The following is an 18702-nucleotide window of genomic DNA, read 5'->3' as shown; positions in this document are numbered from 1 at the left end:
AGGGGGCCGCTTTGGTGGCACAAGGGTTAAGTCTCAGCACTGTGATGCTATCTGCAGCACAGGTTCAATCAGGTCAGGGAGGTGACCCACTTGTGGCACAGCAGACCTCTCCTATCTCTCCCACTGCTCCCTCAGCAGTGCATTTCAGTAGATCTGCCTATTCTGCTCCCCACTCTGTGAATCCTCTTAGCCCTTGCACCTCTGGTCTTTACCCCAAATCTTCTATGAAAAAGCAAATATAATCTTGAAAAAGAAAACAATACAAGGCATCCACAGGGGTAACTTCATTCACCCGACTTCCCCAGAATGCTGATGGCACATGCCATAACGACCTGACCAACAACTACTACAGAGATTTTACTTGGGATGTTGCCTCCTCTTCTGCAGCTGAAGTCATCAGTTTTTACTTGAGCTTTGCCATTATGCACTGGAGGGAGAACACTTTTGAGTCTGAGATGCAGTAAGAGTAGCCCGTGGCAAGTTCCTTTCTATTTGCCACTGTTTGTCAACCTAGATTCTCTTCTTTTTCTTTTCAAGGCCCTTCACAATAACTGTCCCTTCAGAGTGATGTCAACATTTTCTAGAATGCCAACATTCCAGATGTGAAGAATGGCCTTTATCTCAAAATAGTCACAGCAAAGAGAGCTCAGTTTATTTTTTAAACAGCCTTATTGATATCATTTAAAATTAAAAGTGTTTATATTATAATTCTGCTTTTTACCAAAATTAATTAGAATCAATGTTCTTAGCTCCATAATTTTATACTTACCCCTTCTGGCTGTTTTTAGAAGATTAACTCAAAGGAGAATGGTGGATCTCCAGCATGGGAGATTATTTCTTCAGACACCTAAAACTGTGGTAGATAAAGATTACTCTCTGGCTGCCAATTTTATATTAATGTAATATATTTACAAAATATATTACAGCGAGTCCAGAACTTAAATTTCTTTTCCCTTCCCTGAAGAAAGATTCAGAGGCTCTTTACCTTTAAGAGTTCACTCCAGGGAAGCAAATTGAAAGGGAGGAAAAATAACCACCCAGGGAATTAGGACATTTTGAACTTTGCTTGAAATTCTCTCTGGCCAGCCCCCTGATTCCCAGGCGTTGCCTACTGTGGAAACTATGCCCATCTTTTGAGTTTCTAACACCTAGGAAATAAGCAGAGATGTCTCTTCTCTTCCATTTGTGGACTTCAGAGCTCCCCTGCCAGTAGGAAGGATGCCCAACGACACCCCAAAGGTGCACATTCAGTGGGACAAGCATGGAGAAAGAGCTTTTTCCTGGATGGCATAGAAGCAGCTCAAGTCTGCTGTAGAAGATATAAACCAGCAGGAGGTCATCAGAGCTCTGGCAAGATTTCTTCCAAAACTCCACGGAGCTGAAAGTCCCTGAATGATCAGACACAGTCAAGCTGGTCAAGGATAAAGAGCTTGTTCCCTAAAACAAGAACTGGTTCTGCATCCATGCTGTTATCTCCAGGGCAGTAAGCAACATGACCAAGCCCTATGGGGACATTAGAGAAATAGTGTCACTCTGGCCACTTCAGCAGAGGCTCCAAGGCTGTGGCTGCTCAAATACTGCAAAAGCATGGAGAGACTGAAAATGGCGAGGGAGAGGCAAGGTTGGCTCCTCAGGGACAGAGAAATGTGGACAGAACCACTGGACAAGTGGCAGCTACCAACAAGAAGCATTAGAACAAATGATGCTGGATTAATAAATTGTGGAGCTACGGGCACTTGGGGTATTCAAGGTCAGCTACAGGCATCTGCTCTGGTGGCACATGGAGGCTCAGCCTAAGGAGGGTTGTGCACAGAACCCCCCAGGGAGTGAACTCACTAACCAACTCACACCTTACCTGTAGGGAAGGTCAACAGGTAACTGTTCCCCCCACCCCATAGTTCCCTTCCCTACAAAAATAACAGTCTTTTGTTTTAAGGATAGAATGGGAATTATATCACTTTGGAATAAAACCCAGAAGTCAGCCACTATTGCACTCCCAACTTGTGAAATTATAAATGCTTTAAGGAAAATGATGACCCTTTAAACATCTAAATTCTACTTGGGCTATCTCCAGTGAGGCAGGGAAAAGATAAGGAATGTTCTGGCTGAGCTGGAGGAGAGAGTAGGCAGAAGCAAAAGCCTCGTGCCAAATGGCTAGTAATAAGAGGCCGAGGGGGGGTAAACACACAAAAAGGGCCAAGATGCTAAAAAAAAAAAAAAAAAGGTAAAATAAAAGATAGTTTATTAAAGAGTTTATTCAGAGCCAAACTAAGGACCTAGACCTGGGAACCAGTCAATAGATCTTTCTGAGTGACTGATCCCCTTTCTGAGGCTTGTCGTCAGCCAAGTGACATACGCAGAACATAATTCATTATGCAATTGATGTGAAAGAAAAGTTTTGTAATTAGGTAGTTGTCTCTATTTTTTTTCTTCCAGCCACCTGTAAATATGACCAAAGGTGTACTTGGTATGTAGATGCCCTGGTGTTTGCCTGCTTCTTGCCAAAGGGCTTCTTCACAGGAAACAAAAAATATTTGTCTTGCCGACTCTAGCCTCTGCCACGGCTCTGCAATGGACATATCTCTAACAGATGGTAAAACTCCTCATCTACTATATTAAGGAGAAATGATAGCGATTAGAAGATTCATGGAATTCAGCTGTAGACTGCTAGCAATCGGGATGGTTCCTATTGAGGACGAGCTTACGGGATGGAAGTGTGGCCACCAGTGCCTGTTGTGCCGGGGCTGCTGCACGAAGTTGCTTGTGCTTCGTTTTGGCTTTAGTCATGTCGAAACCCCAGGATCAAAATATTTTTACCTTTACTGCAATTATTTCTTTAAGAAATCTGAGTCTCCAAGTTTTTGTTCCAGAAGAGGAAATCTTATTTTTAATTTTGCTTCTCCAACTTTCTCTGGGTTAGTCACTTTATCTTCCATTTCCATCTGCGCCTTCCCAGAGTCTGTCTTAGGGATGTCTCAGACACACTATTCCTTCTCCCCTCTGACTTCCTTGTGCAGATCTTTCACCTCTTTGTTAATCTCAAGTACCTTATTCTTTTTGAAGCTAGTTAAGTGAAATTGATTTAAGCTCCTTTCAGATTGTTTATTGTTAGTGTATAAAATGCAACTGATTTTTGTGTATTTCTTTGTGCCTTAATACTTTGCTAAATATATTAGTTATAACAATTTTATTTTGTGGAATCGTTAGGAATTTCTCTATATTAAGAACACAGCATCTGTGAACAGAGATAGTTTAATTACTACTTTTCCAATTTGGATGCCTTTTATTGATTTTTCTTGCTTAAAGACTCTGGTTAGGACTTCTGGTACTATGTTGACTAGAAGTGGAAGAGTGGGCTTCCATGTCTTGCTCTTCATGGTAGAGGGAAGCTTTCTGTGTCACCACTATCATATCTACTGTAGGGTTTTCTATACATCACTTTCTTTTTTATTTCTAGTTTGTTGCATTTTTTTTCTTTTATCATTAAGGGTTTTGTCAGAAATTTTTTTCTGCATCAATTGAGATGATCATGTGTATTTCCCACCTTTATCCTGCTGTTGTAGTAAATGATATTGATGGATTTTCATATGTTGAATGATCTTTGTACTATAAAGGAAAATCCCACTTGTTTATGGTATAAACCATTTTTTATATACTATTTTTTTTAAGCTGTGGCATATAATGCTTTGCTTTTTTAGAGAAAAACAAAGCAAGTTTTAAAGGAATGCTGAGCAATGTCAGGAGCCTCAGATGAAATCGGGGAGGACTAAAGGTGATTAACAAGTTTTCATTAAACCTATATATGAATATAATTATAATAATGTAAAATGAGGCAAAATTCCATAGAGCCAAGTAGAACATATCTCTGGAATTTTGTTAACTCGGCAAATATGTCAGTGCAATCTTAGTGCCTTAATAGAAAGAAGTCCAGTAACCATTTGTTCCCACTGTCACATGCTAAGTCACAGTCATTGCCCCTCTCTCTTCTTCCTTACTTATAGACCCTGTTTTTTATTTTTTCAGAACAGGCTCAGTGAAGTAGTTCCTGCCCCAATGCCAAAAGAATGATTGAAATTTAGTCCAAGAGGCAATAAGACAATTTAATTCCCCTTCATCAAGAACTTACTATCTCAGCATTCCTGACAGATAAGGGTATAATTTAGGTTAAATGTTAAGCAAAACAAGACCAAGATTGGATGATTTGTGAAATTCTCAGCCTTTCTAGATTGCAAAAGATGCTAAAGTTAGGCCATTTATTTATAGGAAAGCAAGCTTGAGAGAAAGGTTGCACTATGCTTTGACAACATTTTGCTAGTGCTAAAAGGATCAAAAAGTCATAGTATTCTGTTCATTAAGAGTATTCTTTGAGGGTATGTGGCATGTGACTCATGGGTCTCCTCAGATACTCAGCAGAAGTCAGGGAGAAAGGTAAGATTATCCAGGAAAGATCTCCTGAGGAATCTTTTATCTAGTGAAGTAAACCCTGAAACATACACAGGAGATCCACAAAGTCCTTTACGATGTCACTTCGGGCCCTCCCTGGTGGCGCAGCTGGTTAAAGCACAGCACTAAGAAACTAAAGCCACTTCAGCATGAGTTGCATGGACTTGTGGCAACTTGTCCACTTATAGCAGCTAGAGGAAATCAGTACAAGGTTGTCACTGAGGTTAGTAACAACAACAACAACAAAGAAGAGAAGAGGAAGAGACAGCTGAGTTAGAGGCAGGCCTGGAAAGCAGCTCAGTCACATGGAGATAGAGACTGGAGAAAGGTTACACACATCCTTGCTCCCTGAGTCTCCTTCCTTCTGCTCGGGTCAGACCAAGTGTGTCCAGGCTTACAGGGAAGAGGTGCTGGGAGGCTGAGTTGAGTCAGTTAAGGAGGAACTTTGGACAGGATTGCTTGAAAGCAGAGTTCTCACTTAGATTAGGGTGTGCCTCCTTGGTGCAAGTCAGAGTAGTCATCACAGTAACTCTCTCTCATGTCAGGTGTATTATTACATGAGATGTTCTTCAATCCCATCTGCTGTTTGATGGCCATCAGACCTCCCTCACTTCAGAGATTAGACATTCTCTGCATCAGCACCTGCGACTCTAATGCATGCACCTAGAGAGTTTGTTAAAATGCTGATTCTGAGGGTGAAGTTTCAGATGGGTCCCAGGTGAGAGCAGTGTTGGCTGGAAGCAACTTTATGTAAGGAGGTTCTAGAAATGAGTGATTCTCAAACTTAAGTGCTCATCAACATTGCCTGAAGGACTTGTTAAGAGAGATTCCTGGGCCCTACCTAGAATCTGATTTAGTGGGTTCAGTGCATCCGTAAAAATTTCCCAAATGATGATCATGCTCAGAACCACGCTTTGAGAACCACTGCTCCAGAAGTCTCCATCTGTGACCCACTGTCTTGACCCTTTTTAGAATTTTGTGTCAGGGTCCTCCCTGGTGGCACAATGGATTAGGACTCAGCACTGCAAGCTGGCCACATCCGCTTCAGTGCAAGTTTAATCCCCAGCCCCGGAGGTGACCACATGGTGCAGCAGACCTCTCATGACCTGGCCGCTGCTCTCCTCAGCAGTGTACTGCGTTGGTGTGCCTGTTCTGCTCCCACTCTGTCTCTGGTGAAACCTCTCACCGCCCCTGCACCTCTGGCATGTACCCCAGTTCTGTATGCATAAATAAATCCTTAAAAAAGAAAAGAAAAAAGTTCACACCCCTGGAATTTTTATTCTTTGATTTACAAAGTCCTTTTTCATTGCTCCCAGAATCACTTAGGAGGGTTTATCAATTCTTTTCAAGCTTAGCTTGTTTATCTCTTAACAGGATTGTCTACAAATATTAATAGAATATAAATTTCAGATATTTCTTATCAGGATTTTGGTGAGATTTATGCAGAAGAGCTCCTTGCATTTCTGCAGGCTCCGGGGATTCATTACTTCTGAACACTGGCCATGTGCAGGCTGGCCACAGGCCCTTTGCAGACTCCCTTAACTGCAGCACAGGGCAGGCCCCCTGCATGTGCCACAGATCTGTGGCCCTCACCTCATGCTTAGTAGGGGGAATTCATCTGCACATTACTGCTGAGGTAGAGAAGGCATTGTCACCACCTGTGGAGGAAGCTCACCTAGTGTCTGGTGTCACCAACTCACTGTGGCTGATTTTACCAAATATCCCATGAGAGCACATGAGAGCACAGATTACCCTGCACCCTTGGCACAGGCCTCAGCTCGGGGGACGCCCTGTAGTGGTGCCAGATGGTCCAGAAAGGTGGGTTCAGCAAGAGAATGTGTTGGGGGAACCTACCTCCTGGATGCTGGAAGGAAGGGGATGGACAGGGACTAAATGGGTTAACCATGGCCACCAGATCTGGTAGCAATGTAATCCCCATAGAAGGGGGAGGGTCCATGTTCCCTGCCCCACCCAATGAAGGGTGGAGCTGAGTAGGGAGGAAATGCTGAAGAGGACTGAGAGAGACTAGGAAGAGACCTGGAGGAGGCAGGTGGAGCAGAGACACTTGAACGTGGCCCACTTGTTTCTTGGCTTTGGACTCACATCAGGGGTTTGCAGGACATGGGAGGAGACACTGACAAGAGATGTGAGTGGGAGGCACGTGGGGAGACTGCCCACGGCAGCCCTTACCTTGATTTGTAGTTTAATTTTGCGCTTTTGTCTCAGACTGGCCTGGCCCCTTCTGTCCTTTCCCCATGGATTCCCACCGGAAGGTTCCTAGACTGGGAGCAAGCTTTTGGGCCTCAGCAGACCCACGTTGGGCCAAGCCTGTCTGGCGCTGCATTTCCCCATGAGTGGGTGAGTGTTTTGTTGGGAAACTATGTCTTTGCATCTCTCTGTGCACACTGTATTACTAAAATTCTTTCACACCAAGTATGATTTGTCATCATGCAGTGGATGGCAGAGCCCCTTAGAGTGTGCTGGTTTAGGAGGTCTTAGGGGGCCCCTCAATCTGCCCACTAATCATCTCACAGGTATTCCGCAGGGGCCAGTGCTGCCCAGACACCCGAGCAGGAAGTCACGGTGCTGCCTGTGGTGAAGGTGGGGTCTGTGCAGGCTCCAGGCTCTGACCAGCCGTGACCTTGATCTTTTCTCCTTTCTTCCCACCTGTGACTCACTGCTCTTGCCCAGTTTCTCCATTTCCTTGATGGTCCCCCATGCTGGCTTAAAAGACCCAGAAAGGCCCCCCACTGAGGTAGACTGGCTGGGCAGGAAACACACACAGCATCCTCTTCTGCCCTCTTTATTTGGGAGCAGGCGTGGGCAGGATCTAGGCCTGCTGTGCCCGTAAAAGCGCCCGCACCTGGCCGATCTGCCAGTCGACACTGGAGCGCGCTGTACCGCCCAGGGCAGCATACTGCTCCACACTGTGCCCGTAGTCCCACACGTGGCTCACGTCGCCTGAGAACAGGGGGCTGGGAGAAAGGAAGAGATGGACCAGGAGTCAGGCCACCCTCGCCTTCAGGGGCCTGGACCATCTCCTGGGAGGCAGCAGCGGGAGGGGAGGGGCCCGCACCTGATGGTCTGTAGTTCCTGCAGCGACAGCTGGTTAAGGGCAACCCCCTTGGTCTCAGCCATGAACACAGCTTTCCCAGAGGCCTCGTGGGCTTGGCGGAACGGCATCTGGGGGCACCAGTGCAGAGGGTGCTGCTGACTCCTGCCTCCTCGCCTCCCTGTCTGTCTGTACCCTCCCCGAGGGCAGGGCGGCCCCTCTCTGCTTGTCTGCCCTCCTGGGAGGACACTCCTTCCCTTTACCCCACCACTTGACCACCCTGCACTTACTTACCCCTTTGCGGACCAGGTAGTAGGCAAGGTCAGTGGCCAACATGTCGGGACTAAGAGCCCTTGCCATGTTCTCACGGTGAATCTGGGGGAGCCCGGCAGTTGGGTAGTGAGTCCTGGGGCCCCTGGAGCCAGAAGCTGCCAGCCCCAGGTCCAAACCTCCTCAGCTGCATCCCCTGAGTTGGTCAGATCCCTTCTAACCCACCTGCACTACTGTTCATCTTTTCATAATTATCAATCATTTTTATATGGGGCTGCGTCTACATTTTAAAAGAGCCCTTATCTTTAGCATGTGTCAGAAACTCCTAGGAGACTCATTACAAATAAGAAGCACTGAATCAGAGTCTGACTCAGTTCTGGACTAGGGCCTAGAACTCCTTTTGTCACGTGCTCAGATGCTACTGGTGGCACTGGGAGCCATACTTTGTGGGAGCCACTGCCTTAGAGACACATTCTGAGCTAGTTAGGAATGAAATATGGTGCTGGGGATTTGTGGGGGAAGATTGTGAGTAAAGACAGCCACAGCCCTGAACTGACTATTGCTGAAGTTGGGTGTTGACACAAAAGGGTTCATCATATATTCAGTATATTTGTATACTGAAATTTCTTACAGTAAGGGGTTAAAAAAGAAGCCCGGTCAGGCTAGCTGAGAGGACCACTGGAGTCTAATCCACTTCCACCCTCCTGCTGCTGTAGCTCAAAGCTTGCCTCTTCACTGTTTCCCAGGGGCAGGACAAGCACACAGTCCACCCCCATCCCCTGACCCCCCAGCCCCACCCCAGATCTCTGGCCCCAATTCCTCTCTACCCCTCCAGGTCGCCCTCCTGGCATGCCCATCCCATGCTCAGAGCCCAGGGGAGCAGAGGCTCGTCTTGCCTGCAGCGTAGAGATGACGCCGGTGGCCACCTGCAGCACAGCGCTCATGGTGTCGGACACTTCAAACACGGCTTCCTTGTCTTCCTGGAGGCACACGGCCAGGGTAAGAGCCCGCAGCCTGTCCCCCACGGAGGCATCCCCATGCCTTCCACTGGGAACACTCAGCACCCCACACAGCCCACTTTATGGCAAAGGAAAGAATTCCTGGGGCAGCCAAAGGCTGGGGACACAGACAGGAGTGGCAGTTCTGGGGGGACTCTCCTGGGTGCCAGAGCCCTGACAACTGGTATGTGGTGTACATGCAGGTGGGTCCCTCACTCACGTCCACAGTCTCAAACCTGTAAGTCCTTGTTGTAGGTGCTTGGAAGCCCCTTGAGTGTCATCAGGAGTCCAGCACACTGAGGAACACGTGAGGGTCAGAAGGTGGGCCCCGGAGCCCATCCTGAAAGTTCCTTCAGGGCCTTCCAGGTCAGCCCAGAGGCCTCACCCCCACTCCCTGCCCTGCTTACCCGTCCAAACACGCGCCCCGCCTTGCTCCGGATCAGTTCCAGGCTGTCAGGGTTTTTCTTCTGGGGCATCAGGCTACTTCCAGTGCTAGGGACAAGAAATAATGAGGCTGAAGGCAGTTCCCTGCCCCTGGTGGGCCTGTGGGCTGGAGCACCGCAGGTCTAACAGTGCTGGGTCCAGGTCTGCAGGAGGAAGGAAGCCAGGCAGAGCTAGGGTCTGAAGGGTGTGGCCTTACCTGTAGGCATCCGAGAGCTGCACGAAGCTGAACTCCTTGGTGCCGTAGAGGATGAGATCCTCAGCCATCCTGCTCAGGTGTGTCATGCACAACGAAGCCCAGAACAGGAACTCAGCTTGTGAGGAGAGGAGGGCAGGCTTTCTGGTTACCAGGCCTTTCCTGCTCCTCACCCTGCCTGGAGAAGCTCCAGGTGCACCATACTGGGGAGGAAGGAGGCTGGAGAGAGCCGGGGCCCATGGCCAAAGGTGGGTCACAGTCTAAGGCTGAGGACACACAGGCCAACCCTCAAGACTCACCCACAAAGTCTCGCTCACTGGTGGCGTCCATGCTGTTGAGAGTGATGGCCCCAAAGTTCAGTTCTAGATGAGGGGGAAGGCAACAGGACAGGGTTAGAGGGCAAGGAGGGACCTCCTCTACGCCAAACAAGGTCCAGTCACTCCCTCAGGGCCCCTTTCAGGGAAAAGGACTAGGGAGGGGCAGAAAGTGGGGCAGTCTCTTGTTCAGGTGCCAGGTGGGTGGGAGGGGCCAGGCCTCCCCGTTACCACACACATACATACACACACACACATGCAGGAGCCCTCCTGAGTCTCTAACCTCAGTGACCACTGGCAAGAAATTAAATTTTCACCCATATGAGCCTTATGCCCCGCCCTGTGTGTGTTTGCAAAGCCAGTGTGGGGGGTGGTCTCCCCCAGAAGGGCAGGGCACCTCACCTGCTCGTAGCAGCTCCCGGTCCACGCCCAAAGGATTGCCTGCAATGGCCCCACTGAGGGGACAGGGGACTCTGAGTGACTCTGGTACCTCTACATGTGCAGAGCCCGCGTTGCCAGGTGGCACCCCAGCAGCATGGTGCCAGGCCATTTGCCCACATGCAGGAAAGGAGCTTGTGCACAGAGGCTGGAGAGCTGGGCCCTGCTGACACTTGCTAGCTTGGGTGCCTCCTCACAGCGCAAGCTAGAGGTCCTCTCATCCTTGCAGGGTCTCCCTCATGCCCCATAGGGAAGAACCCTGGACAGGGAGGCCAGTTCTCTGACTTCATCTTCCCTCTGTCCTTCCCAGATCCTTCTCTTCCCCAAGGGCCATGCTAACTATGTGGCAGCCCCCCACCCCCATTCTGAATACTGAGCCCCACTTACCTCCCCAGGGGCAGTACGTTGACGCGCTTCTGCACCTGCAGCAGCCGCTCAGCGTCTCTGGTCAGCGCCACGGCATGGCTTTGGGAAACCAGAGGGTCAGGGCAGCCTGGCCACCCTCCAGCATAGCCCCTCCATCACCCCCTACCTCACCTCAGGATCCAGTGGCTCCAACGGATAGGCTGCGCCCTTTGCAGGTGTGTGTACCCTGGGAAGAGGACATCCCGTTCCCTGAAGGGGGAGAGTAGGGATGGGAGGCCTGAGGGGCTCAGGTGAGTTGTGTGAGGCTGGCCAGTGACCTCCAGCACCCTCTGGGCCTAGGGCCCTACCAAGGATCTGCCTGCATGAGGGCCCAAGTGGCCCTCTGGAGACAACACAATGTGAAGGAAAGGAGCCAGGAAGTGGGCTGGTGTGATCCCAGGATTGCCCAGCCTGCGGGGCACCAGGGATCAAGGCTTAACCAGGGCGAGGGTGGTGACATCGGCAGCTCGGCCTCTGCCACCTAGTGGCCAATGTGGGCAGGAGCAGAGCAGGGGACAAGGCACACCATGGCTACCACCCTGCAGTGGAAGCCGAACTGGTGAGCAAAGAGAAGCTCCTGAGGACCCCAGAAAAGCTGGGGCGCTTGCAAGTAGGCAGGGCAGAGGCAGCAGTGCTGTGGGTGATAGTTCTGGTTTTTGTTTGTTAACAGTTTCATTGAGATGTAATTCCATACAATTCAGGCACTTCAGTAAACAACTATCATCACATCAATTTTAAAACATTTTCATCACCTCTTGCCCCATAAAAACCCTGTACTCAATAGCAGTCACTTCCTGTTTCTTCTAGCGCCCCCAGGATGATGGTTTTTGTGTCCTTTTTTCTCCCATGTGGTCATGTCTGTGAAATGGGGGTCATGGAGAGTTGGAAGAAGAACCCTGACCCCTGTCTCTGATACTAAATAGGAGTTTGCCAGCAGTCAGGCCCAGGTTTAGGGAGAGGCCAGCAAGAGGCAGCTTTTGGCTCTGTCCTTTGTCAACCACGTTGGGTGGGGGTGGGGGTCCGGGTCCGGGGGCTCTGCAGGCTGAGGAGTGATTCTGCCGGCCCCTGACACAGCCAGCCCCTTTCTTCAGGCTCAGGGCATCTTCCTCGTCCTTCCCCTTGCGCCTGTGACTCCTCAGAGGATAAGCCTGGCTGGCCGGCTGGTCAGGCTAGCATGGGGTAGGGGACACTCCTGCCCACTCCTGTCTTCGCTACCTCGCTTGGCCCAGGGGTTCTGGGACACTCCTACTCCACAAGGAGGGTCACTGCCCTCTCTATGCCTGCCACTAGGCCTGGCATTCGGACTGCCTGTCTTGGGGAAGAGGAAACTGCGGCTGCTCTTGTGCCCCCTCCGGGTATCCCACTCACGCCTCTGCTCGGTCCACCATGCTTTTGATGAGTTCCCGGAGGAGGGCAGACAGCGTGGAACAGTTCTGCCGCATCCACAGCCTGAGGTCTGTGACCACCTGCAGGAGGAAGAGGTGGCACTAAGGGAGGCCCCTCCCTGAGCGCCAGGGCAGTCACCAAGCCCTAACTCTATCACCTGAGCTCCCCAGTGTTGGGGGTACAGGGCCAGGGGGGCAGGGGCAGGGGTCGGCACTACCTGGTCGTTCCGACTCCGTCCTGTGTGCAGCTTCCCTGCCGTTTCACCGATGAGCTCCTGGGTGAGGGAGAGGCCGGAGGTCAGGGTCTGCCTGCCCTTGGGCTCATGGAGTCTGCCCAGGCATGTCCGAGTTCCTCCCCAGTCCTGTCACTCTCCCTCCTCCCCTAGCGCCTTCCAGGTCTGCCCAAGCCTCTGCCATCTCTGTGGAGGCCTCCTGTTTTGAGGTCCTACCTGCAAACTACCAATGATGGTGGAACAGAATGATGACATTTATGCTCAAAGGGGCCCTGGGCAAGGTGGAGAGCTCCCCTCCACCCTGTGGGGCACCAGAGGGTCATACCTTCAGACGCCGTTCATTGGCTGTATGGATGTCCTCATCATTGGGGTTTAGTTTGAAGGTTCCCTGGGCCCATTCCTCAGCCACCTGTAGTGAGTGGCAGCAACTCTGAGTTTAGGTGGACAGGCATGGGTAGCCAAGAGGACCCCTAACCTGGGCCCACCCCCACCCAGTCACTGACTAGCCCTGTGCAGGAGCTGAGTCCTGGGAGCACTCCACAGAAGGGGCCTATGCAGTCCCCGCCCTTAAGGGACCTCAGGCTCAACCATGTCCACCCATGAGCCCCAGGGCCATAGGGATGGTGGGGGGCAGTAGGGGACAAGGAGAGCTAGTCAGCACAGCATATGCTTAGAGGGGCCCTCTCTAGGCGTATAATCAAGGGGAAGTGACATGGAAGGGGAAATGACAGGTTTGGGATAATCCGCACCTGCACTTAGGAATGTGGTAGGAACCAGGGGCCACAGGGAGGGGTCCGTGGAGGGTCTTGAGGTGGGCGAATACCTTGTCCAGGCCATGGTGTATCCGGTCCATCTCAGCCTTGGTGAGGAGCCCTGCCTTTTCCAGGCCCCGGCTGTAGGCCTTGCTGCCCTGCACGTCTACCTCCCACAGGTGCCGGTCGTAGGCGATGGATGAGTTGAACCTCTCCATGATGGGGTCCACAGCGCCCACAAAGCGGCCACCCCATAACTTCCCACTCTGGCCAGGAGAGCAGAACAATTAACCTCCCCCTATCCTCAGAGCCTTGCCTCTCACAAAGGGCCCTGGGGGAGTTAACCAAGTCTCAGGGCAGTGCGGGTCCACAGGCAGGTGATTCTCTGGACAGATGAGGAAACGGAGGCTCAGAGAGAGACAGAAACTTGCCCACATCACTCAGGGGTGAATGTGGGTGTGAAGTGGACACTGAAGTTAGGGTTCTTTCCACATGCCACTGCTTTGGGGACATGGAGGCATCCCTGAGACCACAGCAGAACCTCTGGACCTTTCCTGCCACTGACCAAAGTGAGAAGTCACTCTGGAATTCATAGTTTTAAGCCTACAGCCTAAGACCCCCCCCACACACACATACCTCTCCTTTGGAGAGCACTCCCCCCACACCTGTTATCACTAGCCCTCGAGGAGATCACAAGCTGACCTCAGGAGTCAAGGGCAGAGGGAAGGGACAAAGGCGCCTCTGTTTTGAAAGAGGGCATAGGACAGGGCATGGATCAGACAGGGGAGGGGTACAGAACATGTGGAAAGCAGTGCTTGTGCCCAGAGTGCCAAGGGCCTAGAAGAGAATGCGCTGGCATGAAGATGGGCATGTTACTTCACTGGCATCTTTGCAGTGGCAACAGGGGGAAATAGGGGTTATAGTGGCCACTGTGGTCACATGTCCTCCTACGGCCTCCTGTAGTGTCCCAGACCTCTGTTAGTCTCCTGACTGTGGCATGTTCTATAACCTCTCTAAACCTCAGGGTCACCCTATAAAACAGATAGCCCCTATCTGATTGAATCATGAGCATTCAATTAATTAAATTGGCTCAGTGTGTACAGAGCAGAGCGCCTGGCCCTGGCAAATTCTAGCTATTATTAAGGAGGGTGGAGGGCTGCTGAAACCAGGGTGTGCCTTGCTCTACTTCCAGTTCCTGAGTGCAGCACGGGGGCCTCCAGCTCTGCCCTCAGACTGTGAGCTGATCCCTTCATACCCGACAGCTTTGGTTGCCAGAGGACTCTGCCCTACGGAGGCAGCCTCCACCCCCAGCCTTTTGAGCTAGGTCCGCCCCTCTGCTGTTCATCAAGCCTAGATTTTCAGCAAAGCACCATGTAGGACCCTGTTCCTGACCACTGAGAGCCAGGCCCAGCCAGGCAGGATCAAAAGCACAGGCAGAGACTGGCACTGCCTCCCTCAGCAAGCCCCTGGACATCCTACATAGGTTGGTAGTAATAACAACTACTTAACAAGCAGGGCTGCAGCCAGACCAATTAGTGCCAATCCACAGGATGGCCTGGGGCAAGCAAAGGTCACCTGGCACCCTGGTCTCCTGAGGGCAACCTAGTGTTTGTTAGGGCCAAGCTCCCACTCCACTGGCGACCTTAAAAGGCCCTAGTGGTATGTCAGAGTGAGGTGTCACTTGGACACTGAGGAGATGGGGAGACCAGTGGGGAGGTGGGGAGGGCACTGATCCAAGTCAGGGAACATTGGGCATCATGATCCTTTTGGGTTAGGGGGTAGGGGCACTGGGTTGGGCTAAGATGAATGAGCAATAGCCAATTTAGAAAATTTAGAATACATAAAGGAAATACCAGCATTTTACTGTTAGTATCATGAGCCAGCATTTACTGGCACCTACCATTGCTTAGCCCTGTGCTAGGCATTCACAAAAGCTCCTATACCTTCCTAGGAGGTGTACACTGTTGCCTGATTTTACAAATGAGTGAAGAGGTTCAGGGAGATGTTGTGACTACTTCAGAAACCAAGTCTGACTGACTCCAAAGTCCAGGCCCTGCCCCTGGTCCTCCACCAGGATCCACAAGGGGTGGGGGGCAGACATTCTTATCCGTTTATTCAGATGAACCAACTGAGGCCCAGAGAGAGAAAATGGCTTGCCAGCTAATGAGGCCTAGAAAGACTGGAAGCCAGACCTCTTGCTTCCCAAGCCCAAAAGTTTCTTCATTGGCATCAAGCAAACACCCCCTTTTACCAGGAGGGTTCAAGGAAGGACTTTGCGATCCAGTTCTTTACAGAGGAAGGCAGACAGGTATTATTGTCTCCATTTGCCAGATAAATCAACTGAAGCAGGAGGAAGGAAAACTGTGCCTCGGAGTCCTGCCACTCACTGATCAAGAAGAGAACCCAGGAGTCCTCTGACGCTAAGGAGGAGAAGCCAGTGAGACAAGAAGCCACTGGACGCTGGGGCCAGGCACACTATCCCCTACCACCTGACTCTTTTCACAGGCCAGTCTTGGGGACTCTGCTACACCTGGGGCTGTTACAGCAGAAACAGGTGCACAGAGTAAGAAATGACAGGAACCGTGTGGAGAAGGAATGAAGAGGTGAAGGGGCTGAAAGAGTGGCCAAAACCTTTGTCGGATCAGCGTGGACTGGTCAGTTTGCGAAAAGGACCGCCTAGGGGCGCCCTAGAGGGGGCTGGAGGGAGCGCCAACCGTGATGGGGACACCTGGAAGTCCAGGCAAATCTGGCAGGTGCGCCCCGGAGCCAGGGAGGATAATATCAGGAGGACGATCTGCGGCTGCCCTGGCACGGGGTGATCTCGTGCGCAGGTCACGGCCTTGGCAGGTCCCCAGGGAGCCCCTCCCCCTCATCTGGAGGCCCAGAGGGCTGCGTCCCCTTGGTCCCACTCACCTCCGATGCCATGTTGGGCGGTTCCTAGTCGTCCGGGAGCCTCGGTCCTGCGGGTCTGGAAGACAAGACCGGACTGACGACCTCCCAACCGCGGAGTTTCCCGGGCGGGGACGCTCGGGGCTGGGGCAGCCGTGGGCAGGCGGACGTGGCAGCGCCCAGCGCGTGCGCGTGTCCGGCGTCCCCAGTTCCCGCCGGTCCCGCCCGTCCCCACCGCCGCCGGGTCGGCGCGCACTCACCACCACCTAGCCGCGCTGTCCGTCTCTCGCCCTCACCCGCGGGGCTTTTCTGGTCGGGGTCGCGTCAGCAGCAGCCCCGCCCTGTCCCCGCCCCCCCGCGGCCGCCGCACCAATCCGGGCGTCCCGGCGAGTTGGGCGTTGCCTCCGCCTCCCCAGTCCGGCTGTGGGCGGGGCGTCTCCGGCCTGGCTCTGGGCCAAGCGACCCTAGCTAGGGCCTGACTGGGGGCAGAGAGGGTGGTGCGCGAGTGACTGCTTGGTCCCGGGCATTGGACACCTGGGCGGGGCGAAGAGGGGAAGACGTGATCCGGGCCTGGGGTTCACAAGACATAGGAACCCCAGTGAAGTGGCACGCCCACCCTCCACATTCACCAAACAGGCGTTGGGGTATCCTCTGTCAGAGTACAGTTAGACAATGAGGAGACAGATCGGAGCTTAGGAAATGATGCCTACCTCAAGAAGCTCTACCAAAGCACAGGTGAGGTGTGCAGGGACAGGAAAGATTTTCTTCACATCATTAGTTAACTTCTACAAAAACAGTGGGCTGGGTGTCTAGCGCTTGGGCCCTGAAGGACTTGCGGTGGCCAGGTCTTGTAAGTTGTGTCTTAGAAGATGGGAGGGGTTGGCTCAGCGAAGGAGGCCGGCACATTCCAGGAGCGGGGAGCAGCCTGGACAAAGGCTGGGAGGTTGAAAGTGAAGGGCCTGTTTGAAGATCCAGAACCCATCAGAGAAACTGAAACAGAGGGCCAGGGCTCCAAGGTGGGAGTGGGGAGAAGATTTGGTGGGAGTAGGTTGGGACAAGATTGTGGAAGGCTTTGAGTGTCATGGGAGACAGCTTGGTCTTAGACCTGTAGGTCTTAGGGAGTCAACAGCTTTTAACATCAGGGAACCATTTTCGTTGCTGATATTTGTTTTAGGAAGATATATATCTGACAATAGTGCAGGAAAGAAGAAATCAGTGATTGGGATGTTGTGGGTTGAAGGTTTTCAGTTCTCACTTAAAGAGTGGATTTACCTAGAGCTCACAGGCTGCTTCAATTCTTAGGAAGGCTCTTCCATGCTCCTGTTTGCTGTGTTACCTCCCATTCATCCATCAGTGTTCCAGTCAAGCATCCTCAATGTCAGGGAGATTCCTGATGATCCAGCTGTCCAGCTTTGGGCTCTAGTGGGACCCTAACAGTCTTTCCCTGAATTGGGACCACTGTGGTTGTGACTTTTAGATATTTTTCCCAGCCCTATTATGACCTCCTTGGAGCAAGGCCTTACTTTGTCTACATTGTCTCTGGGATCTCCTACTATTCTCCTCCCTTCTTCCATATAAGCCTGAGAAGTGGGCTACAGAAAGCCAGAGACAAGGTGTGCATAGATGGGGAAGCCTATGAGACCACCTGTAAGCCACATAGTCCCAAAAACTGGATTTATGCCAGAGTCCCTAGGAACTGCCTATTAGTGTCTGGGAGTCCAAGTGTGAAAGCCAGTGGTACTCTACAAATATGAGGTCACATTCCTGATATACAGTAGTATATCCAGGGGCCAAACCCTTGACAATTACATTGAAGTTGGAACGGGAAGCTGGGGAAGATGTTTGAGAACAGGTCTCTAACCGCACGACCTAACATGGTGCCAGTTCACATGGCTACTCATTTCATCTTCGCATGGGGTACTGTTTACAGGTGAAGAAACTGAAGCTACAAGGGTAAAAGGCAACAGCTTGGCTACCTACACTGCACCCACACATGACAGAAGAGAAACTTGCCCTAGGTTTGCCTGTAGCAAATAGCCAATTTGGCTAGTATTTATTTACACCAATGCAGAATTGGAGGAGGATAATTCAGGAGAAAGAAAAGACAAGGACACAACATAAAGACTTGTGAAGGAAAAACAAGAAACAAGCCAGAGAAGTCAAAGTAGCCTGAAGCTAAGGCCCTGACAGGAGACACAAAAATGACATGAGCTTGATCTTGAGAAAATGTCCTTGGTATTCCACTCATGGGCACACAGTAGCCAAGCTGTCTCTGAAAAGCTGAGGCCTCTGAAAAGACCCAGGGAAGCTGAGAGAAGCTCAGCTCAGACATTGCCGTGTTCAGTCTGTTAGCAGTACAGTAAAGATGGGCAGGGGGAATAGGGAATTTCTCACCCTCTGCTACTAATAGATCATAGAGAGATCACAAAAGGGATCTGTAGGATGATTAGCTGAGGGAACACTTACCCCATTAAACATTCTAGCACTACCTCCCCCAAGTAGGAAGTCTAGAGGGACACTGAGGTTGGCATGGAAGTGAGGCTGAAAGGAAGATAGAGCTTCCTTCCGGGCCACTGTGGGGAACAATTAGGTTCCTTATTCTCCTCATTCTCAGGAACCTGTTTGATCACTAGAAGATCCAGGCTCCCTTTAGACTGGGATGGGGCTTCAGGGCTTGGGGGCTGGGGTGAGTTCATACCCAGAGACCGCTAGGGTTAGCTGAATCCTACAATGCAACAGAAGCAACAGAAATGGTAGCTGGGATTGGATGAACTTTTTTTTTTTTTTAAGATTTATTTAGTTATGCATACAGAACTGGGATACAGGCCAGAGGTGTGGTGGGTGAGAGGATTCACCAGAGACAGAGTGGGGAGCAGAACAGGCAGA

At 51.3% G+C, this 18702-nt stretch overlaps 1 protein-coding gene and 1 pseudogene across 1 annotated transcript; one reads left to right on the top strand and one right to left on the bottom strand.

Moving 5' to 3' along the window:
* Positions 1 to 7230: 7230 nt before the first annotated feature.
* On the bottom strand, positions 7231 to 16155 carry ASL (argininosuccinate lyase). The gene is made up of 17 exons (XM_004688326.2): positions 16077 to 16155; positions 15841 to 15895; positions 12999 to 13193; positions 12501 to 12584; positions 12161 to 12217; positions 11926 to 12023; positions 10690 to 10767; positions 10540 to 10617; positions 10117 to 10169; positions 9700 to 9762; positions 9404 to 9518; positions 9171 to 9255; positions 9000 to 9059; positions 8662 to 8745; positions 7790 to 7870; positions 7520 to 7626; positions 7231 to 7418 (listed from the first exon to the last, which is right to left on the bottom strand). Exons 2-17 carry the CDS (start codon positions 15850 to 15852, stop codon positions 7274 to 7276), a joined length of 1395 nt encoding a protein of 464 aa, XP_004688383.1. The 5' UTR covers positions 15853 to 15895; positions 16077 to 16155; the 3' UTR covers positions 7231 to 7273.
* A 363-nt stretch (positions 16156 to 16518) lies between these two features.
* Positions 16519 to 18702, top strand: part of LOC101634784 — a 4166-nt pseudogene continuing 1982 nt past the window's right edge.

Source organism: Condylura cristata, unplaced genomic scaffold (assembly GCF_000260355.1).
Source record: "Condylura cristata isolate star-nosed mole 26May11 unplaced genomic scaffold, ConCri1.0 scaffold00024, whole genome shotgun sequence".
In the NCBI taxonomy this organism is placed as follows: domain Eukaryota; kingdom Metazoa; phylum Chordata; class Mammalia; order Eulipotyphla; family Talpidae; genus Condylura; species Condylura cristata.
This window is presented reverse-complemented; position numbering and strand designations above follow the sequence as displayed.